General features: G+C 40.2%; 1 protein-coding gene across 6 annotated transcripts in view; it reads right to left on the reverse strand.

The window, feature by feature from the left end:
* The window catches only part of VPS13C (vacuolar protein sorting 13 homolog C), a 109031-nt gene that overhangs the window by 50854 nt on the left and 31095 nt on the right, over nucleotides 1–27082 (reverse strand). For 4 of the 6 annotated variants that reach the window (XM_083586054.1, XM_083586053.1, XM_083586051.1 and 1 more), the window contains 30 exons: nucleotides 25495–25552; nucleotides 25172–25299; nucleotides 23622–23728; nucleotides 22412–22583; nucleotides 20649–20711; nucleotides 19856–19991; nucleotides 19090–19184; nucleotides 17592–17734; nucleotides 16442–16634; nucleotides 16211–16325; nucleotides 15904–16040; nucleotides 15423–15546; nucleotides 13921–14038; nucleotides 13552–13675; nucleotides 13266–13344; nucleotides 12589–12731; nucleotides 11176–11329; nucleotides 9483–9559; nucleotides 9297–9356; nucleotides 8308–8461; nucleotides 8090–8206; nucleotides 7732–7835; nucleotides 6705–6872; nucleotides 5814–6118; nucleotides 5554–5701; nucleotides 4576–4675; nucleotides 3251–3387; nucleotides 2488–2644; nucleotides 1105–1184; nucleotides 487–546 (listed from right to left, as the gene is read on the reverse strand). In XM_083586054.1, coding sequence (XP_083442180.1) covers nucleotides 487–546; nucleotides 1105–1184; nucleotides 2488–2644; nucleotides 3251–3387; nucleotides 4576–4675; nucleotides 5554–5701; nucleotides 5814–6118; nucleotides 6705–6872; nucleotides 7732–7835; nucleotides 8090–8206; nucleotides 8308–8461; nucleotides 9297–9356; nucleotides 9483–9559; nucleotides 11176–11329; nucleotides 12589–12731; nucleotides 13266–13344; nucleotides 13552–13675; nucleotides 13921–14038; nucleotides 15423–15546; nucleotides 15904–16040; nucleotides 16211–16325; nucleotides 16442–16634; nucleotides 17592–17734; nucleotides 19090–19184; nucleotides 19856–19991; nucleotides 20649–20711; nucleotides 22412–22583; nucleotides 23622–23728; nucleotides 25172–25299; nucleotides 25495–25552 — 3756 coding nt within the window. The remainder of the gene's footprint in view (nucleotides 1–486; nucleotides 547–1104; nucleotides 1185–2487; nucleotides 2645–3250; nucleotides 3388–4575; nucleotides 4676–5553; nucleotides 5702–5813; nucleotides 6119–6704; nucleotides 6873–7731; nucleotides 7836–8089; nucleotides 8207–8307; nucleotides 8462–9296; nucleotides 9357–9482; nucleotides 9560–11175; nucleotides 11330–12588; nucleotides 12732–13265; nucleotides 13345–13551; nucleotides 13676–13920; nucleotides 14039–15422; nucleotides 15547–15903; nucleotides 16041–16210; nucleotides 16326–16441; nucleotides 16635–17591; nucleotides 17735–19089; nucleotides 19185–19855; nucleotides 19992–20648; nucleotides 20712–22411; nucleotides 22584–23621; nucleotides 23729–25171; nucleotides 25300–25494; nucleotides 25553–27082) is intronic. The other 2 variants (XM_083586055.1, XM_083586052.1) reach the window with 1 other exon arrangement.

A 27082-nucleotide genomic window follows, 5' to 3' on the forward strand; every position in this document is an offset into this window, starting at 1 on the left:
CAGAGCAGACCAAAAGCCCCCTAGCCCAGCATCCTGTTTTCTCAGTGGCCAAATAGATGCCCACGGGATGCCCACAAGTGAGATATGAGCCCAAGCAAGTGGTATTCAGAGGCATAGGACCCCCAACGCTAGAGGTAACACACTCTCCGTGTCTTGATAGCCTTATCCCCTGTGAATCTGTCCATTCCCCTTTTAAGGCTGTCCAAGTTGGCAGCCATCACTACATCATGCGGTAGCAAAATCATATTGTTTAAGTCACATTGTATATTGCCCTGGGATAAACATTATAAACCGTGGTATATGGATATCATAAATAAAATTTAACTTCATTTGCATTCATTTCTCACACAAGCTTGTGGAGAGCATGTCGATCCAATAAACTTGATCCCAAAACCCTTTGACTAAGTTAACAATTGTTACAAAAAAAATACACCAAACACACCATACTATATAGCAGCTGACTTGCCAACACATTTCAGTACTTACATTTAGTGCTTGCTTTGTACTTTCGTAAATTGTTTCAAAATGTGCTCCATCTGCATCAGCCTAAGAAAAGAATTGAAGCTTCAGATTATTATATAAATGGAAGCAACATCCAGAGGGTTTCTCTGACCTAACATCTACATGTGCCTGCCCTAAAGCAGCCCCACCCTGTCCCAAAGTGTCACTAAGATGACTGAGCTGTGTTTCACAACTTCCTAGACCACAGGGCAAGAAGGGTTAAGGCAGAAAGAGTTTTTTTCATCTCAGATGAGGGTAATTAATTGCCTTCAGGGAAAATCAGATCCTTGCATCTTTATTCAATCTTCATCACCTAAAGTCATTTCCCAGTCTCTGCCATCTCTCAATCTCCCCTACCCCTCACCTGTCACTCATACAAAAATTACACCTTGCTGAATGAGACCAGAATAGCACTGACCAACCAGATGATCAGCTAAAGGACTTAGCCTTACTACAATGTCCAATTAAGGTAACCATAACATTTAATTCCCAGTTATTTCACTTTGCTGTTCCACATCACTGAGCATAAAAAGCCCTAATTTCATTTCTTCAACACTGACTCATAAGATCCCACAATGATCTTTAGTTAAAAAAAAAATAAACCTTTATATATTTCATTTTTAAAAGATGCTCGCCAGATTCATCTGAAGAACTAATGATGTTCAGAGGATCTCCTTTGGAATCTGTGGGTAAAGTAAGAAGCACGTTTACAGAGCTCTGATTCATTTAGCATTCATTTTGCACAGTAAAGTAATCAATGCAGTAAATGCGTTAATGTTTCAATGATACAATGTTTCAATGAAGAAATGGTGTATAGCAGCAGAGGGGAACCCCTGGCCTGTTGGCCGAATTAGGTCCACCAGGCAGTTCTGGAGAAGCCAAGCCCACCCGCCCTACAATGGACATCACTTCTGACAACAGTGGTAGGGCAAGCAAATATTAGGCTGGGCCAAAAAGGGGGTTGTGCCTGCAAAGCCCCAACAATCAGCTGAATGTCAGGGCTTGCATAGCACCATGAATGGCTCTTTGCAAGCCCCTCTGATGCCTCGACTATCTGAACATTGGGGCTTGCACTTTGCATGCCCTGACAATCAGCTGGTCATGAATGTAGGTGATAGGCAAGTGGGTGGACCTGTGAGGGGCCCTGCCCACCTGTCAAACTTGGCTCACAGGGGGTGGGTGAGATAGGGATGCGGTCTGCCAGCTAGAATTTAAGCAACTCAGAACAAGACAAAGGATGAGTAAAGAGGCTTATTAAGTGACATGAGCTACTCTTCTACAAGCAAATGTAAAAGTGCTTGTTTTCAGCATTAGAGATTCACTTATTGGAAGAAATTATTTCAGCAACTATTGAATTTTCATCATAGCAACTCATTCCTTTTCCTCCTCCTTATAACCTGAAAGCTGCTTTGGAAAAGTGTGTGTGTGTGAGAGAGAGAGAGACTCCTCCTTAAATTATTTATAGCAAGTACCAGGTTCGGCCCTTAAATTAAATTTGTGACATTTAACAGGATACACTGCAAATGAGAGGGAAGACTGGCCACGTTAGGAAAATCTGAAAAAAAATATTTTAAAATGTGAAAGTTCTATGAGAAACCGCCACCCACCAACTACAATCTTACAAGTGTAAGAACTACACTATTTATACATTTCTATTTTTCATCACAGGTTTTCTCAAAAACCTATAAACACACATATAGTAATAAACACTCAATTACAATAAACCAAAAGTTGTGTGAAGCTTATGGCACAGAGGCAGCCAACAAAGGTCCTGAAAAACTACCCTTAACATTCAGAAGCAGAGGGTTCCAACTCTACAGCTCTATGATTCTATGTAAATCATAGATGGACACAGAATCAGACATTAAAGAACACAAACTGAACATGTAGGAAAGCAATCTGCAAATTTAATATTGTCACATGAAGAACTGTTTGCACCACCTGAATTACATTATTTTGTCAAATTCTAAGTTAACCTTGACTTACCAGTGAATTCAAGGCACTTCATGTGGATTTTTTTAAGATATGCTGTAGCAGTCATGGAATGTGTTTTAATTCTGCTTTCAGTTCCAAGCTGCAACACTGTTAATGTGTGCAAAGGGCAGCTTTTCTTGTCTATCTGTTTCATTAATGTTACTACAACCTAAAAGAAAAATACAGGACATTTCAAAAATTGCAACAGAATGCATTTGAAGACTCAAAAGTCAACCATATATAGTTGAAATCAACACCACTTACCTGGTTTCTGCCAACACTAGTTTCCAACTCCCAAGTGAAAAAAGCCAATCATCATGAATACTGTTCAGCATTTACTATAGATACCTGCTAGTTACCCACGACTTTTGAACTCAGTGGGCTATGTTTCACTGAAACTATGGTTTGAGAAGCAGCCTTGATCAAAACTTCTTTTGTTCTCAGTAATCATAGGTTAATCAAACCAAGTTTCCCTGAGTTCAGACAAACAAGGAACTGTGGTTTGTTTAAAAGCAAAAACTTTAAAACTTTTCCTTGGAGAGGGGACATGATATTAGCATGAGAAGCCAAGACTCATCACAGCTCATTCATGCAATGGGAAGCTAGGCCTTAGTCTGTACCAGAAAATGAGAGAAGTGGCATATTTTACACTGCTAACAACACAGATTTGTGGGCCTATCTTAGAGGCTTTCATGTGTCAAGTAATTGTCTCTAGCACAGATAAATAAAACAAACTTCAACATTTAGGCTTAAAGAGACAAACAAGCTGTCATACCTCTTTGATTTCAAAGTTTAGCAGCATATTGGTAATATCCTCCTGCAGGACTTCTTTTGATGTGCCCAGTAAGTTATCTTCTAACATAGTTTCTTTCTCAGCTACCAGTGTTTTTGTCTTTTGTTTTCCATTTCCTGCTGATATGAAAGACAAGTTAGTTCCACTTGCAAAACAGCATTTTTATGGTTATTCCTCCCAAAAAAGGAACAATGGTTCTCACCTGGAGACTGTTTCTCAGAGATATTGAACACGTGGCATTGTGAGTTTTGCTGCCCTCTTATGCTTCAAGACGGGAAACCAGGAAAGGTCTTTGCCCGCTATGCCATGCGTTCATCACCTCTGAAGAAACAGAACCCTATACTAATTCCAAAAGCTGCACTGGCTGGCATGGATTGGTCCAGACAAAATTCACAAACGGAGAACAAAGGGGGATGGGAGACCAAAACAAGAAACCTCAAAGACCAAACTATTTACGTTACAAGGTTTTTAAAAATAACCAACTAAGATAGGAAAAGGCCACTGACTGTTCAATATAATCCATTTGAATATAGTTTTCTGTAGGGACAACAACTACTTTCTGCATTAATTTTCAGGGCTGCTTTGATTACACAGCTCCCAAAAATAATAACTAAGCAGGAAGCAGTTTTCACCATCTGCTATAGTTATCAAGGGAAAACAAAAATTCCTGCTCAATAGCTTAGGTAAAGGTAAAGGGACCCCTGACCATTAGGTCCAGTCGTGGCCGACTCTGGGGTTGCGGCGCTCATCTCGCTTTATTGGCCAAGGGAGCTGGCGTACAGCTTCCGGGTCATGTGGCCAACATGACTAAGCCACTTCTGGCGAACCAGAGCAGCGCACGGAAACACCGTTTACCTTCCCGCCAGAGCGGTACCTATTTATCTACTTGCACTTTGACATGCTTTTGAACTGCTAGGTTGGCAGGAGCAGGGACCGAGCAACGGGAGCTCACCCCGTCACGGGGATTCAAACCATCAACCTTCTGATAGGCAAGTCCTAGGCTCTGTGGTTTAACCCACAGCGCCATCAATAGCTTAGGCAGTCCTTATTTCTCATTTTTTTCTTTGGCACTGCATAAATAAATCAGGCTCAAACCCACACCTAAGAAAAGAATTACTTCCAGTCCTCTTTTCGTGATATTTTATTCAAGAGACAAGAGTATGTCTAGTGAACCTGAGAAATGCTTCTTCTCCTATGATCGTAACTTTTAAAACTAATCCAAGCCTCAGCAATATGAAGCATCCCAAATGAAAATCTACAAAGGAATGGGAAAACACATACACATTTTACAATGAAGACTGACTTACCTTCAGTTTTTGCTAGTGGCTTTGTGGTTTGATCTGCTTCAGCAAGGTTCTCTGTCACTACTTTAAGCAGAACATTCAAATCCTCTTGACTTAGAATGATCTAAACAGTGGCATATGAAGTCAAATTATCTGTCTCCGAATTTGAGAGCTTCTATCAAATGTTCAACTGATGGTAAATGCCAGGGATCTTTCTTATATTGACCAATTACAGGCAGATACTTGCTGCCTATTGCCCATCATATTGTGGGTAATAGGCAGCAAGTATCTGACGAGCCAAAGAGACCTGCAGTATTGGATTCATTCTTGCATCAACAGCAGTTTAATCATGGGGTTCCAATTCCTCAGCACAACCTGCCTTCCAGCAACGCTTCAAAGCAAAAGTCACCACAGCTATAATGCTTTCTTTCTTGCCCCCCCTCTAACCATACCCTGATTAGTACCTTTCTTGAGTGACTAACTAAAAACTTCTACTTATGATCTCTACATAAAAGTTTTCTTATGCTCTTGCTATTGTCTGTTGTATAATAAAATAATTATCCATTTAAAAAGTACCTTTATGACCAATTCAATATTTTCCGGCTCTCCAGTTCTTTCTCCACACAACTCTCTCTTCAACTAGAGTTGAAACTCTGGAGGCAGCACAGAATAGTGGCTGCTGCTGCTGTACTACTATGCATGTCAGCTGCTAAGCAAGGAGGCTAAGCAACTCTCTCCTGCCATTCCCTGGTTTGACTCTATTTATTTATTTATTTATTTATTTATCCATTCATTCATTTCCTAGCAGTGAGCATATATATATGCTCACTGCTAGGAAAGTTTCACATAGTTCACACCTTCACATAGTTGAAGTCTTGCCACATTTTAAATGTTTCTGCATGTTTCTCTGCATCACTGCATTAGTCTTAACATTCTCTGAAGATATCTGTCACAATAAAAAGAACTATGCAAGCATGCCTTTGAAAACAAAAATTAACTTACATTCATTACATCTAGATGCCCTTTGATTTCCACCATTGGTATTTTGTGATACCATTCTCCAGCCAGGTTGCGATTCACAGAAAGGTTCAGATTAATAGGTTGTAGAATTTGGATGTCAGGTTGAGAGAAACCTGGTTGCAGGATTGCCCTAAGTAACAACAAACAACATGAATGTTTTGGAATAACATGATGGACCAGCCCCAAACAGCATTCTGACTATCCTGATTTAACAGCACATGGATAAGAAAAGTTTAATTCACCTTGACAACTTAAGTTGTGTCAATAAGACATCCATTTTATCCATGACAGGGGGGAGTGAACAGTCCTCAGCCAGCACCAAATTGAATTTGTTTTGTATCTTGATCAATCCCAGGTCTATCACTATAGCATTAGATGAAACTGAAGACTGAGGGATGAGTATAACTGGAGCCTTTAGATTAATATCCATGGAAAGACGAAAGCTCCTCTGAGCCAAACCCCTCACACTTGTGGCAGCCTTCTCTGCAGCCTGCGCTGTAGCAGCACTCAAAGCTTCTTTGGCAATTTGGAAGTTGTTCAGAAAAGTCTGCAAGAGGAAAAAAGCAGTGATGATTTCTTCAGCGGCACTTCCATTTTACTGAATATCCCTTGTATTAATACATCATAAACTTTTCCCTATAACAGTTGCAGCTGTTCAGGAAATATTTCAGATTCTCAGACCCAGATCTTCACTTAACATGTAGGTCCATCCTTCATCATGAAAGATGGCATAGCGATGACTTTAGCAAGACAAGATCATGACAAAGCAGGAGCAGTAACTGATGGCAAAGCAACTAATTAATCCAAATCAAAGTCTGACTTCCTTTCGTGCCCAGCAAGAGGCAACTAGTCTGGCAAAATGAAACTAAGAGCTTCAGATCTGTAAGAAGTTTATATAATTTCATATGGAACTTTTGCTTCTCTAGGGGACTGAATCAGGTCGAATCCAATGAACATGAGAGCCTATTTTATTTGGAAGAGGAAAGAAAACCTAAATAAACTCCCAAAAGTATATTTCCAAAACACTCGCATACAATTACCAAACTGTATCATCTTGCATGGTAATGTAAAGACTTCCTATTAATTCTATACGTGGCATTATAATGCAAATTCACATGATTGTTGGGTCTTACCAGGAGTGACATGAGGAATTTATGTAGGTATATAATCTGAATACAGCCCACTTTGAGAGACATTATCCCATCCACTTTGGACATATCTCTGTAGGCTTCTCCCTCAGTAGCTTCTGGATACAATGCCAAATTGAAACTGAAGACTTCATCACCAACTATAGAAACAGCCTAAAATGGGAAGGGGGGGCAGAAAGTACATATAGTTTTCAGTTTCTAGATCAGTGTAAACACACAGATATTTGAGCAGTTCAAATTATCTTAGGTGCATGTGAGTTTTATCTCCATTTCTAGGAATGAAGTTCTGAAGATTAGCATTATCTCAATGAGTAGATTTATCAGCTGAGATTGGATTTACAGGTCAGTCTATTCAGCCCATTTCAGAGACAGTATGTGATTGTCTGTATGTGATTGTCTCATAAAATATTTTCAAAGCAAGGAAGCTTTTTAGCTAACCCAATGAAGATGTCATATCCCACCAGCCACTGTTATTATTTATTGTTAGGTGGTTATTTATTCATTCCCCATCTCTTGCACTAGACAATGGTTATCCCTGTCTTTCCAAACAAAAAAGCAAACATTTGAGATGCTTCAGGACATAGAAAACATCCATGATGCCTCTTGCCTTATCAATCCTACAAAGACAATTTGTAAAACTGGCTTCCATAGGAAGAAGAAAATCTTGCTTCAGTCTCCCCCTGCCCAACAGCTTTCCGACACAATGCAGGGCACGGAACGCTTCCTCCTCTGCAGCCAGCCTCACAAACCACATTTGCATTCATCATGAGAGCCACTAAGAAGTCAAAAGAAGTGCTCAGTTCCTCCCTAACAGCTCCCATGGATGGACATTGATTCCTAACCAAGCAGCCATTTATTCTGCAAACCTGTCCACTAGAATCCAAGAATTTTTTTCTATCCAGTTTTGCAGCTTGTAATTCAGCTCACTGAATCTTTTTTTTTTTTTTAAATAGTCCTAGTGAAACACCATTATATGAATTATATAACAACATTCAATTTTAGTATATTATACCTTTTTATGAACTGTCCTTGAATCAACATCAGTAACAATTATATCTTTCAGCCGTGCAAAGAGAATGGTTTGACTGGACTGAAGAAACAAAGATGAATCAAGACCTGAGAGAGAAGAATTGGTACATGCAATTTCAAACCTTTCAAAATTATCTTTCTTTCCAATGTCTTAAAGTTGTGCATTTATTTATTACACATTGTGAACCTTGATGATACAGTGAACCAAAAATATGAACATAAGAAATCAGCCATGAATCCTCAAAGAAATTAAATCAAGGTCTTCAGCTATATTACAAGTTTTGATACAAGTTTTGGAAACAAGTTCTTAAAAGGCCCCCCCACACACACACACCCCTTACCTTGAATTTTGATTTCAGCAATATTGTTCTTTGCATCACAAATGTTTAAACAGAAGGCATCCAACTTTGCAAACACTTTGAAATCAAACACATCCTTTTCTTTGTGTAGTTTTGTCACTGTGAGGAAGAGATTTATACAATGGATTTTTTGCTGAGATGTGAGCCAATTCATGGAATATTTCCAGATAAGCTACGTTGAAATGAGAAATTCACCATACCTTTCTTCAAACTAGCCTCTTTGTTCTGTTTGCCTTCCTGTATCTGCAATGACCCTGTACTCTGACCCCTTGACGGGACAACAGCCATGAGGTAATTGAGAGATGAGAGAAGGGCCTGCGTGTGCAGCAGCAGGTTTAATGATGAGAAGGACACCTAGTTGGGGAGGGAGAAGAGTCACAGGTAGTGGGAGTTTCTTATTCACATAGTATGTGTTTACTATAATAGATTACATTCTGTCACTTGGGGAAAAATACGGAAGCCTTATATGAATGAAGAAGTCATTAATATGTTTATGGTGTTCTTTCCAGTTAACTAGTTGGAAATATTTGGGGGAAATGCAAGCCAAAGAGTAACAGCAGTACCATGAAGTACACCTTGGTTAGTGATGGGCATATTAATTACCTGTGCTACTCTCCAGTCCAGAACCCTGATCGGCCAGAAGGGTAAACCATGGACTACTAAAAATTAGAGGCCTTTATATGTGGGAAAATGTCCAGAAAAAGAAAGAAAGCCCTTTGGCCTTCCGTCTCATTACTTTAATTTCTTATTTGGACACAATGTTTTGGAAAGACACCCCACACGTGGCCACATGAGACAAGGGCAGCCTCATCTTCAGATGCAGACATATCTGGCCCATGAACAACCATGGGTCCCATCCTAATTTCAAAGTTAGCTCTAGGCAGACAGCTCATCTTAGCAAGCTAATGAAACTGTAACCGGATTTATTTTAATATATATATATATATATATATATATATATATATATATATATATATATATAATAAAGCTAGGAGGAAGCAAGCCAGAGGGAGAATGAGACAAAAGTGACAATATTACAAGTTTAAGAAATGCAACAATCGAACTCCTATCCATACCATTTCCCTCACACACACACCTGCCCCCACTACCTGCAAAGTGATATGCTACAGAGCAATCTGAAGAATCCTGATTCAGGCCAGTACTAGATTTTGTCCTAGATGTTGCTTACCCGAACTGTTTGTTCAGTGTTATCAAAAACTGTCTGAAATCCTGGACCATTTTGATTGGCCTAAAGGAAATATCAAATGTGATAGTTAAGAGACTAAACTAAACGCCATCCACATACACACAGGTTCCAATTTTATATTTACTCAGCTTTAAAAAAATAGCTATTAAAAAACCCAAAAACCCTTACCTTGATGTATTCTACTTTCAGGAGATCTAACCCAGGTTTATCTGAAGAGCTAATTAAATGAAGTTGCTGTTTTTTACCTGCAAACACAACATAGAACTTCATTTAAGAGTTATTCACAAAAATTGGCATCAGCTTTAAAATCTACAACAGGTATCAGACACAGCATTTTCTAAAACTATGGTCCAAACACCTTTAAATAGGAGTAACAAAAGACAAAAGTCACTTCCAAAGAAATTCAAATTGCAAGTAGAAAGTACGATTGGTACTTACTTGGAGTGCAGATTTATGAGGGTGTCATGCAGGAATAACCCACCCCAGTGCCTGCATGGCACCAGGAATAAATTGCTAATCAGCCAAAGGCCTGGTTATGGAGAAATGTTTTCGCCTAGCACCTAAAAATACGTAAAATACGGTGCTAGGCAAGCCTCCCTGGGGAGAGCATTCCACAAGCAGGATCCACAAAAAAGGCTCATTCTCATGCCGCCACCTTCCATACCTCTTGTGCATGAGGCATGCAAAGAGCCTCAGATGATGATTACAGGGTCCAGGTTGGTTCATATGGTGGGGGGAGGATATGGTCCTTGAGGCATCGCAGTCCTGAGCTATTTAAGGCTTTATAGATCAAAACCAACACTTTGAATTGGGCCTGGAAACTAATTAGTAGCCCCTGCAGTCAGGCCAGGATTGGTGTAGTATGAGCAAACTGATTTGCCCCAGTGAGCTACCTAGCCACCAAAGTTTCCGAACCATCTTCACAGGCAGCCCTATGTATAACGTGTTGTAGTAGACAACAGACCTTAGGCTATCCCTGCCCAGATAAGGGTGCAGCTGGGCCACCAGCCAAAGCTGATGGAAGGCACTCTGCACCACCAAGGCCACCAGAGCCTCAAGCAACAGCAAAGGATCCAAAAGGACCCCCAATTTATGTACATGCTGGTCTGAGCTTCTTTTGTTGTCTCTCTTTCAGTCCATTACCGAGGCAAGACAACGGTCCAGCACATCCACTGCCAAACTTGCAGATGTAAAGCAGAAGTAGAGCTGTCATTGGCATACTGCTGACAACATACTCTGAAACTCTGGATAATCTCACTCAGTGGTTTCATGTATATGTTAGGTAGGAGAACTGCACACTGAAGGTTCTACAGGGCTGAAGGATGCTCCTCAAGTAACACCCTCTGGAAACGTCCATCCATGTAGGGCCAGAACCACTGTAAAAGCAGTGCCACCCATCGCCAACTCAGACAGCTGTTCCAGAAGGACACTATGGTTCATGGTATCAAAAGCTACTGAGAGGCTGAGGAGAATTAGAAGGGGCATATTTCCCTTGTCTCTCTCCTGACAGGGCGGCCAAAGCAGTTTCTGTGCCAACACCACTGCTTAAGCCCTGACTGAAATGGATCTGGAAAATCAGTTTATTCTGGTCTGCAACTACCTGCTCAAGAATCTTGTCTTAGAAGGGGTGCAATTAGAGCCACCCCTATTCTCCCCAACTCCTCGTCCCAGGCACATCTTACATCCCTTAAATTAAAAAATTAAAAAAGCCACAAGTTTTAAAAAACCACAAGTTAAAAAGCAGTTAAAAACAATTTAAAACATTATAAGCAATTAGGACAATAATAGAAATAAATCAGTACGTTCTATCACACAAATACTATTATTATTATTATTATTATTATTTTATCTATTAAGCTACCTTGAATTTCATGATAATCCAGGCTAATTTTCCTCAAATAAGATACAGCTCTCAAGTGATAAGTTTTGTCAGTTGCTTCCATTCCAAGCTGCTTCACATTAAATACAAGGACTGTTTCTTCTCTCTGCAGTTGCTTAGTGAGCTCCAAAACCACCTAAGTAAAGCATCAGGATAAGTATTATATAACTTCTTTCAAACCCAGTGTTGTCCCTGCCTACATTTCTTCAATACCACACAAGGGGAGAAAACAACTACTTACAATGACAAGTGCCATCCTAGAAGAGGATGTACATGACAGTAGGAAGAATGCCTCTTCTAACATGGTGCGTGGAAACACCTCATTTTAAAAAAAGTAAATTCAGGGGGGAATGTTTTTATTCATTTGCCAAGTTGATATAATAAATTCACCAAGGCTAGAATCCTGACCCTACTTTACCTGTGAGCAAGTCCCACTGAATTCAATAGGACTTTGAGGAGGCATGCTCAGTATTATGCTGAGTCATAGGAACATAGGAAGCTGCCTTATACCAATTCAGATCACTAGTTGATCTTGCTCAGTATTGTCTACACTGACTGGCAGCAGCTCTCCAAGGCTTCAGGCAAGGGTTTCTCTCAGCCCTGCCTTGAGATGCTGGGGACTGAATTCACATGCAAGACAGATGCTCTACCACTGAGCTATGGCCCTTCATCTTTAACTGAGTGGCAATTACAGTGTTGAAAGGCATCTTTGATACTAGCCCAACAGATTAGGTTATCACAGCACTGTAAGAGACTATTCATACATGCAATGAACTGAATAAACTATTTTATTTATTTAGGAAATTTACCAATTGTTCATCATGCTACATATTCCAGGGCAGTTTAAAATAAAAAATAGAAAAACACCACCACCACCACAACCAAACTAAGATACCTAGTGGAATTGTGCTGCTTTTAGACCCACCCAGCACACTCACTATACATTTGATGCTAACATTAAATTGTTCATATGCATTCAGAACCTATGATCAAACACTTGATAAAGTGCAGCTGATAGCTATTGACTGGGTATATGAGCAGAGGAGACTGTGTATGTGCCGATCAGGTTTAAATGCTACATCAAAACAGGAGTGGGGAGGAAACAACTTTCTACCTGCTTCCCAGTTTAACTTTTTCAGTTGAAAAGGAACACTAAGGAGAGTTACGCCCTGAAGGGAAGCCTGCAGCTGATGCAGTAATTCTGCTTTAATTGATCAGGCTGTGTACCACTGCCAACTCCCCACCAATATCAGATGAAGTCAGGTTGGTTACAGCACAATGCCCATGCTCCATTTCAACAAGAGATGTCAATGCCAACTGCAGCAGCCCATTTGTTTTGGAAATATATTATTCAACTTTTATCATTTGAATATTCTTTGGGGGGGGGACACTTGCCTCCCTAATTTCAAACTTCAGTTGAAGATTTGTGAGCTCTTCCTGAACAGTCACAAGCTCAGTCTTTAGTTCCTTTCTCTTGGGGAAAGTTCTTTCTCCAGATATAATAGAGTCATCAGCATCAAAATACTCATCATCAGATTCTAAGGAACAAATGAGATTTTTTTAAAAAAGTTATCTGAGTAGAAATAGACTACATAAAAACACTGCCCCAATGGTGGACTGATCAGCCTCAAATATATCAGTAAACAGAAACAACCTGATCACTTCTTTTATTTTTGTTACCAAGAGCTCTCTGCTTCTAACCTGTTTCATATTTTTAAGGATGTTAACTAAAAGTCCTAATACATTATCCAAGTCAAAGGAATCACCTTTTAATTATTCTGAGTATGCTCAAATTCAAAGCATGGCTCACCAAGGCTTCCCTATCATTCTACTACATTGATAAATGTATCTTTCATTTACGTATTGTAAACCTGACTCCACAAGTTACGGCATTCATGGAAAAACTGCCATTATTCCCTTAACCTGTTAAACTGTTAGCATCTCATCATGATTTAAATCATCATGGATCATCCCGTCAGTAACAGCATGAGAGAGCCAAATTAAGAGGCAATAAGATCACTACATGTTGGTGATCTATTCAGCTACAATCAGCATCATATTTCATTTTTTACCTGATCCTACTCCTTCCAGCAATAGGGATGTGCCAAGAAAATCTTTTTGTCTATCAGCAATAGCAGGAATGGTGGATACCTAAGAAGATTGCAAGATACAGAGAATGAGCTGTGGTTCTAATTTCATTGTTTGCATTTTTCTAAAATGCCCTCATTTTAGAAAACGCAACATTGCACCTCTCTCTATTCCGAATAAGAGTTTTTACTTGTCTTCATATCAATCACATTTTCAATCTGTAGCATGTGTTTTTGATCTCTCCCCATATGATGAATATTATGTATTTACTTTTGCACTCGAAGCAGCTGGCTTCTGTGGAAGCGTAATGCTATCAATGAGTTCAAAGACACGTTTGATCTTCTGATCAGAAATCCTCAAGTGAAGCAGGGGAAGCTCTCCTGATACTTTGAACCTAAGGATATTTTTAAAAGGATGGCATTAAAAGTGTTTGATGTTACATACAAGGCATGTAACAAAACTAGACTACCAACAATCAATTTTATTAACCAACTGATACAAAAGTGAAATCTACAGAGGAAAAAGAAAGTACTGAAATACCAAACAAGTGAATTTCAGAAAAAAATGCTTTCTACAGTTCATTTTTCCAAGAAACACATGAAATCCATAATTACAACCAATTAAATTGTGATACATTACTTAGCCATTCTGGCATCCTTCTCCACCATTGATTTGGCAAGCTGTATGTGTATGTCCATGGGATTCAATATGTGCAGAGGTGAGGGATGTTCAAATCGAGCCTTTTTCCAATCTTCTCCTGAAGAAAAATTAATAATTTGCATGTCTTAGTAACTGTAGCATGAGAGAAAATATACATTTCTAATTCAAAAGTTATGTTCTTAAACATGTAAATCCAGAGATAACCCTGGTAGAAAGAAGCATTAGTCTTAAGCAACTGATCAACTGCAGAAAACCCAATACACTAGATGCACTATCTATGAAAAGTTCAACAATTCTACCATAACCATCTTGTTACCCCCTTAAAGAGCATTTGCTAATCTTTAAGGGACCACAATACTTTGTTTCTACTGCAACAGACTAACATGGCTACTTCTCTAAAACTGTAACATCACAGTTGCTATTAAGAAGCACCAAACTCAAGTTAAATCTGGGATGCATAACTGAAGCTAATGACATTCTGCTGACGTCAAGATTACTATCATTCACCATCAGTTGAAGATGCTTATTTTCTCAGAACTTTAAAATGTATTGTTATTTTAGTGATGCTTTAACCTATTCTATTCTTATTTATACATGCATTATATACACAAACACACACACACACACACTTTTTAAATAAAGTCTGTATTTAACATGGCACTTCTACCTCCCCACCTAGACTCCCTTATGCGCAACAACAGGGATGGGAACAGGTTACTCTCATCCAGTCTTGGACTTCTGTGCAAATTCTGGCTGAACTGAAATGTCTCAGCACTAAATCAACACAGTACGAAATGGGATCTGGAGGTACAGAGCAACAGGCAGAAAATGGATACCACAATACAAATTGTCAGATATCCCCCATGGTGGGATCGGGACAGAACTGTGCTTTACAGAGTTTAAAATCCCCAGAGCCCCACACCTACTTCTTACTTCAGAAAGGATATGACAAGTCCTTTACTCCTAAGCATGTTTGGTTGCTCTATTCATCCCTGGAGTTTCAAGTAGCTAATGACTTCCAAGCACCTGCTTTCTTCCCCATTCTACAGGCTTCCTCACACACACCTACTTCCCAGATCTCCCTGAATGTTTTCTTTCCTCTTCTGGCTTGCCACTGCATATTTATACCCAGGTACCTCAAAGCACAGGTTGTTCCCTTGTCTGTGAATGAGGCTCTGTGGTTCCTGCTTCTCTGCCAATCTCTGTTCACCTGCTCTGTCAGACACACTTTATACAGCCACAACGGAGGCTTCAGAGCCACCACTGCAACACATCCAGCCCAGCCATGTTTACTTCTGGCCAGGCCAGTTGCAAGGTTCTGCAGAAGCAGGCACCAGTTCCCACCTCTTCCTCCTAACACCAGTATACAAATTATTTTGTCTTGGGATTTGATTCTCAAAGCACTGCTTTCAGCTCCAAACACCAGCCAGTAATCAAGACTCTGTTTACACGTAACTTTTATTTCCTTACAGACTGAATACCTGATAAGCCAAACAGCAGTTGCACATTCTTGATTTCTACATCAAACTTGTCATATGCTTTATCCATGATCTCTTCCAGTGATGTACTTGAGGTATGGTGGTTGCCTTGATTGATGCTGTTCAACTATTGAATAATCACTTTTCATTATTGTTTAGAACATATTAGACACCTCATTTTCACAGATTCATCTTTCATAGCAGCAAGATTAATCAGCAGACTGATTTATGGAAAGATTTTAAAAAATATATAGGTTCATTAACTTAAAATACTACAAATGACCAGTGACATAGTCTTCAGGGTTAGTCAATTATCAGAGCTCACCAAAAATGATAGAACTTTAAAGGAAGGGGCACAGAGCACAAACCCCAAGACTCAGGTCACGTAGGTCATTCACTAACAACACCCACTCCTCCATTTCTAAACTATTTAAATGAAGAGACCTTTTAAGCTTTGATCTTTAGAAACCTAAGGATTATATACCTGAAAAGTACCAAAGTCCAGAATAAGAAGGTTGGATTTTTCATGGTGGAAACCTGTCTGTGGTATCAGAAGATAAGAAGGTTTCAGATTAATCCTCAAGTCAAGGACTTTGCGAGTTTCAATAATATGTGCAAGCCCTAAAACACAAAACAAAATGAGGATATTTTTAAAAATCTTGAGTGTGCAGTGTAGAAAATAGTGCAGGCTTTAAAACAAATAGATGTTAAACAGCATTCAAAAGGTCATTTGGTCAGTCTTCTGTAATCCCTCTATGTAATCAAGCGAACACATGTTTCTGGAAAGATACCTGTGGCAGTCCTCTCTTTAATTTCTTCTAGCTTGGAAAGAGTGGCCGTTGTTAAGCGTTCAAGGTCCATGCCCTTGCTTGTCTGGAAGAATTCCACCATTGCGTTTATTGTTTTCTGCAAAAGAAAATTTTGTTTATGCAGTTTTCGTAATGGAATTGCAAATCCATGAATAAAAAATACAGGACTTCAAGAGAAAGAAACACTGTTAATCATTACTGAACAATACTCACTGCATCATATATAATTTCCACAGGCTGTGATTCAACAAAGAATCTCTGATCTGCAGTACTGTCTTCTGGATTATTCTCAAATTCTATTTTAAGCAGAGATGATCGTGTGTCCCCAATGGAAGCCACGAGTGAAGGAACAATGTTCTGCTGTCTCAGACCAGTTACATACCAGTGTTCAAGCTTTGCTTCTACCCTGCAAGTTAAAAGTTGACAATCTGAATGCAGAACTTATACATGCAGTTAAATATTTATCAATATTACAGGGACTAGACTTGGCCATACCAAATCAGGTGTAAGGCAGAACAAAATCGGAAAAGAATTTGGCAGAGCACCACTTTTCTGAATGTGTGTGTCTGTAAGTAGCATCAGTTTAAGGAATAAGGTAACGGTATGTATAGATGAACAGAATATGAACGACTCGCTTTCAGTTAGTCCACCATGCCTTATTTAGACATAGAATTGCTCTTCTGGGCTGAGCTCAAAAGAAGCTAATTTTGCTTAACAGTTACAGCCAGCTGTGCACAGCACTAATTGGCTGAAATTTGTGATGTCAATGAGCCTCCACACCAAATAACTTAAGAGGTTGTCCTGTTTCCTTTTGTTTTTTTTAAAATAGAATGAGGAGAATACACATAACGAGGAGCATATACATATCTAACCCTTTTAAAAGGTAAAGAAAAAATGCACAGCCCACCTGAAGCAGGAGGGATAGCAAGCCTATGCACTTAACTGTGAATCAAAATTTATGGCACATATATCTGTCTCTGCTTTGAAAAGAATAGATATAATCTGAGACAGAATCCATTTTTAGGTTTCATCATAGTGTCATCCCGATATATCCTAACAAGTTATAGATGGGTTTCAGCACCCCTCGCACCACTCATTTAATGGCAGATACTAGACTTGAAAAGTTTCATGTCTCTAATAAGAACTGTCCAAAAAAAAATCACTAGTTTAAAAAAAGAAACATGAAACAGATAATTTAATTTAATTTAATTTCTAATCACCCTTCACCACAAGGTTCAAGGTCGGGTTACAGCAATGTAAAAATGCAATACTAAAATCAGTTAAAACAATTTACAACCAAAGGACTGGATTAGTTTTTACTATGTGCCATCAACCACGTACCACTACCACTACAGAAACTTACTTAAGGGCTTGTGCTCCTGGTCTCTGTGATATTTTAGTGCTTAAATCAATTATCTGGATTTTAAGAGTGTCTGGAACATTTCTGTCTTCTTTAATTGTAAAGGAAGTGCTTAAGAGTTTCAGGGATACCACATGGGCAACATACTAAACAGAAGATATAAGCAGTAAAGAAAGTTAGCCATACATTTCATTGCCCACTGTACTCATCAATGTCTACTTAATAAACATATATACAGCAAAGTATAATGGTAAGACAAAACTAGTATTTAAAGGATTCTTGAAAAATATTAATTACTCCAAAGTTTTCTCCAATGGCTAAGTTCCAAGATGCAGCAAGACTTTATTGATGGCAAACTGCGCCAACTCTTCTAATGCATGTGTAATTTAGGTCAGGGATGAACCAAATTGCAAGGTGGGAAGACTCCAGTCTTTCACCAAGCACATGTCTCAAAATATCAGATAGGACTAACAAATTATCATTGGTGAATACTCCATTTTAGAAACCAATATCCATTACATTAGTCTCCCAGAACATTTAGCTTAAGCCTAGGCCTCTAGCATCTGGCCTAGCCTTTGCCTAACTATGTATGGATTGTGACCAGAATGGGGGGGCATCTGGAAAGTCTTATGAAAACAGGCTGAAGGAGGTAGGTATACTTAGCATAGAAAAGAGAAGACATGATTGTGGTCTTGAAATGCCTTCAGAGCAGTTATGCAGAACATGTTGCTCCAGGAGGCAAGGACTAAAACCGATTGCAGGGAAGCAGGTTTGAGTAAAGCATTAGGAAAAACTTGCTGAGAGTATGCACTCTTTGACAGTGTAACAGAATACTTCAGGCAGTAATGAGCTCTCCCTCACTGGAGGTATTTAAACAAAGGCCAAACGAAAGGCCATCTGTCTAGGATGCTACAGTTTCACTGAGAAAGGGGGTGGACTAGATAGTTCCCAAGGTCCCTCTCAACTCTATTAGCCTACTTTCCATTCAGTGGCCTTGAACCATTTGCCAGTGACAAAGCACCCAGGCTTCAAACTACTTTACAAGTTAATGATGCTTCAATAAATTTATCTATTAACCCTAGGAGTGCTCAGCCTCTCTTGCATTCATTTTTTAAAAATAATTGTTATTAAAGATTTTCTTGATTTACAAAAGGAAACTGTCTCTTTTTCAGGTTTTAGAGTCTTTTCTACAGATCAATTACATTTGATATGAGATATTAGTGTTGTATACAGTATAAGGTTGGGGAAGAAGAGGTGGGGAGACTGACATGGGGACAAATAGAAGAGGACGCCTTCACACCAGTATGACTCTCCTTTACATAGCCCAATGAAACAACAACAAGAACCCACCAACAGCAAACAAATCAATATGACTAATTTGACCCAAAAAAATTTCTTGGATCCATTTTCATCCAATGTAAAAAATAAAAAAGCCCTTAGAAGAAAAACAACTGCCATACACACACATGATATTCCTACATTTATTAAAAGGTACAAATACCTTCTTGGGTAAAGATAGATTGTGAGAACTGTCACTATAGCCGATGGCAGTGAAAAGCTTCGCCTTCTCTTCTTGTGTCATGAGATCATCAATAGCTGAACAAAAGGTTTGAGATATTGTCATTAGCTACTCATTTCAAGAGCTTGCTTATTTTTACAATATTTTCACATCACTTACAGCACGGGTGTCAAACACAAGGCCCGTGGGCCGAATCCGGCCCGCCAGACCTCGTCATGTGGCCCGTGTAGCCGCCGCCAGCCGCCAGCCTTCACCTTTTATTTTCGCTTTTTTTTTTTTTACACAAGAAAGCCGCCTCTTCAGCGCATGCTAGAGAAGCCAGAGAACGTCTGCCCTCTAGCGGCGCCGGCCATTCTACACAGGAAACCTCCACTTTACATGTCCTTTACATAGTCCTACAGATACAACCGGCCCTTTGAGGGTGACCAAACTGCTGATGCAGCCCCCGATGAATTTGAGTTTAACACCCCTGACTTACAGTATTTGAAGAAAAGATTCCACTAAAACTTCTAGTGAGATTTTATTGAATAGAAACCCTGAATTGCTTTACAAATAGACATGAAGTGTGGGTGTCTCTTGTTCCATTTTTACTGATAAACTCTGATATTATTTTATCACTGAAATGATGCCACAAATTTAAGGAAAATATAGGAGCCACTATAGCCAGTAATATGAAAATTTGTGCAATCCAGGCAGTCCACATAACCTAAGTATCTAGTGCCCCAGTTACTTGTAGATGCAAACCTACTTTCAGGAACTGAAAGTTCTTCTTCATCTTTTTTCTTAGATTCCTTCTTCCCCCACAATCCACTAAACCATCCACCACCTTTCTTCTCTCCATCAGTTGATTTCTTTCTCAACAGCCTTTGTCCTGACCTTATAACCTATAAATCGGAAAGTTAAAAAAATACATGAAAGAAAAATTAGATACACTGTGGCATTGCAACCGCCAATAAGCAAAGGATGCACAAGAGATCACTCCTAAGGAAAAACTGTAAAATGAGACTAATTTTTATTTTTTAAGCATTGCATGTTTAAGTGGCCATCCTTTCGCTTCCAGAAGACAATTTTTGGCAAAGGATAGAATGGAGATGTTTTACTACTCATAAATAGGCACTACGCAATAGGAGTCTGCAAGAAGAACAAAGGTGAACATCTTACTACAGAATCCTAGTTGTCTTGATGGGAGCCAATTTCAGCCTTTCCCTAGATGTTCCCTAAAGTGTTACACCACTTTAGCCAGAAAGCATAATGGAACAGGTTTTTTTAAAAAAAAATAATAACCTGGTAAAGATAAAAATTGGGTAAGTCGGGAGCACCCTGGAGAGTCCTCCCAGCTTGCAAGGGGACCCTCCCCAGAGAGGACAGGGAGGGTCTCCTCACGAGCCAGAGGTGCAGCAGGCCTTTCTTGAGGCTGCTCTGCCTCCCCGCCTAACAACTGACAGGCAGACAGATCGGACACAAGTGGAGAGCTGCCTACATTCATCGTAGTCATTTCTTAATAACTACGATGCAATGAAAAAAGATAAAGTAGAGCTTACCTCAGTTTGTGCTTGCTGTCTTGCTAAAACAATATTGAACACATCTAGAGCTTTTTCTAAATCCTGTGGAACAAATGCATAAAAGCAACTTTAATGTAACATTTTAATAGGGCAGTTAGCAGTTATTTCAGCAAATCTCATCAATCAGTGTGTATTAGGACCAGTCATGTGCCATCCAGTGTCTTCAAAGGATGTTACCTGGATGACAAGTCTCATTTAATTAATTCAATTAAGCCTTTTTTTTTTTTTTTTTTGCTTCACAGCAAACTTGCTTTACAGTCATTTCACAAAGCTGTGCATGGTACTCATACTTATTAGTTATGTCTAAGCACTCAACAGTTTGAAGAAGAGCAGGGACAGGGAACCTTCAGCCCATAGGCAAAACCTAGCCCACTAGGGGTCATAATTTGGCCCGTGAGGCCATTTCTCCCAAACCATGGCCACACACCACACGCCACACACCTGACATCGTGGGACATCAGGTGTGGTGCAGGTACCACTGTGGCTTCAAATGAACAATCAGGAGCTTAAAGTGAGCTCCCAATTGTTCCTTTGTTGAAGAAAGGTGCACAACCCTATTAGCTGATGGGCAGTGACGGCATGCCTTGCTCTAGACTGGGGGAGTGGTCTCTCTTTTGAAAACAGTCCCGTGCTGCTTCTTGAACTTTTGTTTTTTGGAGGTTCAAAAAACAGCATTCTGAAGTCCCAGAAACTGGGCCCTAAACACACAAAGTTGCCGTGTGTCATAATGATGCCAGATGATTGACAGGTGGGCAACCCCACCCGCTTGTCAAATTTGGCCCAATTTCTGCCAAGCAGAAAAAAATCCCCTCCACTGGCATACAGCCTTAGCTTCTTCTGCTATGTTGGTGTAATTTGGGAATAAGGGTGAAATTGCACTAACTGCTTGGTCTGCATCTCAAGCTGCCCTTTCCCCGTGTCTGAATTCTGTTCAGGGTTGGCATGCCAGCTGCAGTGCGTTGTTAGAAACAGTTCAAGGTTGGGGGCCACTGGATGGGGGATCATCCATCCTCCCTTCCTTTAAGGAATGTGTGTACACGCATTGATAGGTATAAAGTCAGTGCTGCGGTCAGCAGTGTTTTAGGTCCAAACTTATTATTCCTCTTGCAATACCATTACTATTACTAGTAGAACTGTGGATAGAACTGAGTTGAATCTCTCTGGATATCTAGATCTCTACCTCTAAGACCAGAGAACTGTACTTAGTAGAACACTTCATGATGCACTAGCATCTCTTACACTTATGTAGTTAGTGTGTTGGACGTGTTTTGTGTTTTAAGACAATAAAAACTTTACACTGAACTGTTTGGACAAGGAGATTTTTAACCGTCAACTCTGGAAAGGGTGACAACTGGAGGGCAAGAAGACACTGATGCTCTGCTGGACTACTACTCTGCTAAAGCTGTGCATACTCTGCTGATCACGCTGGTCAAGGTGTGACATCATATTGCCACCATAACATAATAACATGCTATGTATTTATCTCCTGCTAATAGTATCCAATGTTGCTTAGCACCTACCATAAGTAAACTCTCAGTCTCATTCCAACAAAATAAGTCAGCTCTTATTGTTGAAGACAGTATTAGAAAATATAGCTACAAAATGATTTCACAAGGTAATATTACACATGCCAGAGTAGAAAGAAATTGAGAAGTTTTTGTATTTGTGGAGGTGTCACCCCTTTCCCGGTTTATAGCAATGCATTGTATTTACACCACATACTCTAGAATCACATCAAATACCTGCAACTGTCTCTGTGTTTCTTCTGATACTTTGGTTTGTGTCAGTTTGCTTTTATAAACATTTTTGTAACTTTTCAGAAGCTGCCGATGATGCCTTATGTTACTCCATGACCACATGCAGCTGTATCGTCTGATATGGACTTCAAGGATGCTATTTCCTGCATATTTCCACCTGCAAAAAAAACAAAACCCAATTACATTTTCAATACAAATGACAAGAGGAGAAATTGTTGCAACCTGGAATAATACTACAGAACAGAGACTGGCAGAAGAATGCAATAGATGGGGCAAGGGATCTCAAGTTTCAGAGGTTTCACAGGAGCAGCAAGTAAAATACTTTTCTTTAAAGTGGGCTACTGAAGCAAAGAGAGCTTGGAGGGAAACCTGGAGTGGTGTGTGAAACAAATGACAGTCCAGTTCAGGTTGCATTATTTCCAAAGATGCCATGGAATATAAACTTTTTTTGTTCCCCATTTAATTTCCAAAAATCTGAGAAGATACATCCATTGCACATACTCAAAATATTTGAGAGTTGGCTGCTGAGAGTCCAGTCATGGGCTTTGCAAACTGGGAAGAAGCCACAACTCCTCACAGGAAAAATAAGAATTCCCCCTGTAAGAACAGACTACAACTGACATTTGACACGTATAGGATATGGGCTGTACCACGTAGGGGGGCATTTAGAGTTGACCAGCTTAGTCATGTCAGGGATGATGAGAGTTGCAGTACAAAAACATCCATTGACTCAAGATTGAAGAACATGGGGCTAGAGGGTGGGAAATCACTCTAGTTTCCAACTTAAGCACAAAACTGTTTAATATTCTTATAAAACAGTTGCTACCTATGTGTCAATTTGTTTCAATAATATAAGCCAACCAACAGCTTCAAAAACAGGGCAAGATAACAAAAGGGGTAGTAGCAGTAGAGAAGGATTTCAATTTTTTAAAGCTTGCTTTAGAAAAAATGGGAAAAGACCAAGAGAGACCTGGTATTTCTTATGAACACATCCTACTTTCTCACAGATCACCGTGTATGCATGGTGGTGGACACTTACAGCACATACAGGAGTTCTGTTTGACCATCCATGTGAAGAACACTTTAGGAATGCTGTTAGCTGTCCTGAGTTATGAGAATAATTAGCTATCTTGCCATAAGCATGTAAGAAGATTAAAAAGCAAGAACAACAAATACAGAAAGGTCTACAACTTACCACTGTTTGGCATTCTTATGCAGTGGTACCTCTGGTCTGTACTTTCTGTATGGGAAATTTCGAACCATATAATCTATGGACTCCAGAAGGTCGATCATACTAAGGTACTAAACAAATGAAGGGGGACATGGTATCTTACCACCAGGAAATCACAGTATTTAAAGCATTCAGCTATGAGACTAAAGATTGCCATACTAGAGACAAGACAAAGGTCTATTTAGTTTAAATAACTATATTGGACATACAAGTATCCTTTTCTTATAAAGAAAGAAAGGAATAGCCATCACTCAGTAGTTGTCCCTGGCACAGAGGTATGTTGTGTCAGAATACAGAAGTCCTAATTTTTAGCCAACAGATCTTTCTTAACAGACTCAATTCAAACCATATACAATGGTACCTCCAGTCACAAACTTAATTCGCTCCGGAGGTCTGTTTGTAACCCAAAACCGCTATTTTGCTAATGGCGCCTCCTGCTGCTGCCGCGCTGCCGGTGCGTGACTTCCGCTCGCATCCCGGGGCAGAGTTCGCAACCGGGAGCATCTACTTCCAGGTTAGCAGAGCTCGTAACCCGAAGCATTCGTAAGGAGGACGGTACGTAACATGAGGTTCCACTGTACTAAGAACATGAAGCTTTCTTCAGAACTTAAGGCAAATTAATGCTGATCACAATACAGTGGAACCTCTGGTTACGTACTTAATTAGTTTCAGAGGTCCGTTCTTAACCTGAAACTGTTCTTAACCTGAAGCACCAGTTTAGGTAATGGGGCCTCCTGCTGCTGCCGCGCTGCTGCCGCACTGCCGCCGCGCGATTTCTGTTCTCATCCTGATGCAAAGTTCTTAACCCGAGGTACTATTTCTGGGTTAGCGGAGTCTGTAACCTGAAGCGTATGTAACACGAGGTACCACTGTACAGCAAACCTCTATTGAGAGAAATACATTCCCTACACCAGGGATGTGAACCTCTGCCCTGTGGGCCAATCCTGTCTCACCAGAGGGTTAAATTTGGACTGTGAGGTCATTTACGTCATTTACCCACCTATTAAACAGCTGGTGTTACTGGGCAGTGTCAGCAGATTGGGGAAAGAGTTCTAACCTGCTGAGTGCTGCTTCACCAACACATTCTCTATAGGAAAATGCTGAAGAAGCAGGACCTAGACACACACGCTTCACGGATCAACTGTCAGTTATGTCGGTCATGATGCTGATTGACATGTAACAACCCACCTGTAAAAGTTGGCCTGCAGGGTGTGGGGAGAAAATGATATGGCCCATCAGACCAAACAGGTTTTCCACCCCTGTCTTTCACCAAACTGGGAGAAATTCATGTTCCTTACTCTAAAAATGCTCAAGAAAACAGGCTCTATCACATTTCACTAGTTAAACATGTAGTTTTATAACGTATTTATAAGGTATTTGTCCTCATACACATTCTTCCAGTATGGTTTGCGAAGTAACAACATGAGCAAGTAACTAAGAGCCAGCCCTACACAGGTGACTGAAGTTAATGGCACAAAACTAAAAGAAGATCATAAAGTTGCAAGCCATCTTACCTGTGGCTTGGTCAGTTCAACTGAAATGCTCTGGACTTCCATGCTCCCAACAATCTTAGGAGTTTGTAGTTCAAGTTCTGCGTGAGGGTTAATATACAGCTTTGCAGATGCTGATACTGGTTTAAATACTTTAATGGGGGGGGGAGAGAAACAAGTCCTTAAATCAGAATTAGCATAATACTATGAAAATAAGTTAAAAGCAGTGTTGCACTATACAATATACTGTAAAAAGTAACTACTGAAGTAAAGAGTTGCTGCCCCTCACTACCAGCAGAGGCAAGAATTGTGTAGCCACAAACCCAAATTCTGTCCTTCATACTTACTATACTGATCATTTGGAGGCTCTTGGCAAGGTGAAGGGACTCCCCTTTTCAACTGCTCCTGTAAATGACAAAAATAAACCTTTAAACATCTGAAACATGCATATTCAAACTGGGGCACAGTTAGAAACTGGGATGGAAAAGCTATTCACCACATGACTCCTGGAACTTGGGTTGTGGTCGCCAACACAGAATGTCTAATTGCATTTTTTAAAAAACAGCAACACTTTTTATTTATTTTTGGGCTGCAAGCTTGCCACAGGCTACGGAGCCGATATGCTCAGGCTTTTCGTTTAAAGTCTCCCCCACCACCACAGCCATCGAGAACTAATGCCTGCCCTCTCCCCAGGACTACCAGGTGCTCAGTTTCTGAAAGGGTGTGCCATAACTGCAAACCCATGATGGGCACACTATATTCTTCTTTATTTCAGTGTGCCCCACACAAGGAAATGAAAGGTCCACCACCCACTACTATTTCCCCACCTTTGGTGTAACTTTCAGCCAGGCTGCTGCAGTGTTCCTTTCCGCAAAGGAATCTTGCATGGACCCAGAGGCGTCACCTTCCCCTGCGCAGTTCCAAATGAGTCTCCCTTCTGCACAAGATATCCAACAAGCCTACCATGCCACCCCATCACTTCTGTCCCTTCTCCTCAGTCCCCTACCTTGGAATGCCAGGCTGAAGTGTGTGCCAAGGAGACCCAAGCAGACCAAGGGGGTCAGTATGTTGTACTTGCCCTGGCGCCCCATTGGTGCTCACTGGAGGAAGGCTGATGACCAGGGCTCTTTTAAGCATATCCGGCGCGTGGAGCAAAGCTCCCTCCTGCGCACACACACACACACACACCCGTTTCCCAGAGCTTTTTAGGGAGGACAGCAGCAATTTTAATCCGGAGTCTCAGGTACCAGAGACAGCAACTAGACTTCTGAAATTGTTCACAACTGGACCACCCCTTGTTGCAAAACACGCCTGCTGCCTGGTTAGTTTCGAATGCTGAACTGGGGTGTCAGGGCTGGTCGTTGTCCTCTTCAGATCACTACACAAACGCTTCTTGTTCTTTTATAACTTTTTATTGTGTATTAACAAACAAACTTTTAAATGATCCTCATCTTTAACTATTCTTCCTCAGTCACTTCTTTCAGATACCTTCTGACCAGCCACTCTCAAAATGGCAAAGGCACCCTTCCCTTCACTTTCCCGCTCTTTTTCCTACCCTCCTAGCTAGAGCTGGCTTATATCTCCCCTCCTCTGAATCTGAGCTAGAACTTAAGCCTTGCCTTTCCTGGGAACAGCCGGTCCCTCCCTGTTGTTCCTGTTGCTCTCTTCTGTTAGCTTCACTGCTCTCCTTCCCCCCTTGGGGAAAGCTTTCTCCCTCTGAGAAACTGGAAACTTTTAACTCTAACTCTTCCCTGACATGGGGGGTGGGATCGCTTTGGTGAAGCTCAATTCTGACATAATTGTCTCATGACTTCTGAGTTCCAATTCATACACATAGCTTGCATATAATAAAAATATTTACAGAAACTGTTCCACAGCTTTTTCTCCGAAACAGTATTACACTTTCATAGATTGTATCTCTTGTGCTGAAGACTA

The sequence above is a fragment of the Podarcis filfolensis genome (assembly GCF_964270895.1).
Source record: "Podarcis filfolensis genome assembly, chromosome: 14".
Classification (NCBI taxonomy): Eukaryota; Metazoa; Chordata; class Lepidosauria; order Squamata; family Lacertidae; genus Podarcis; species Podarcis filfolensis.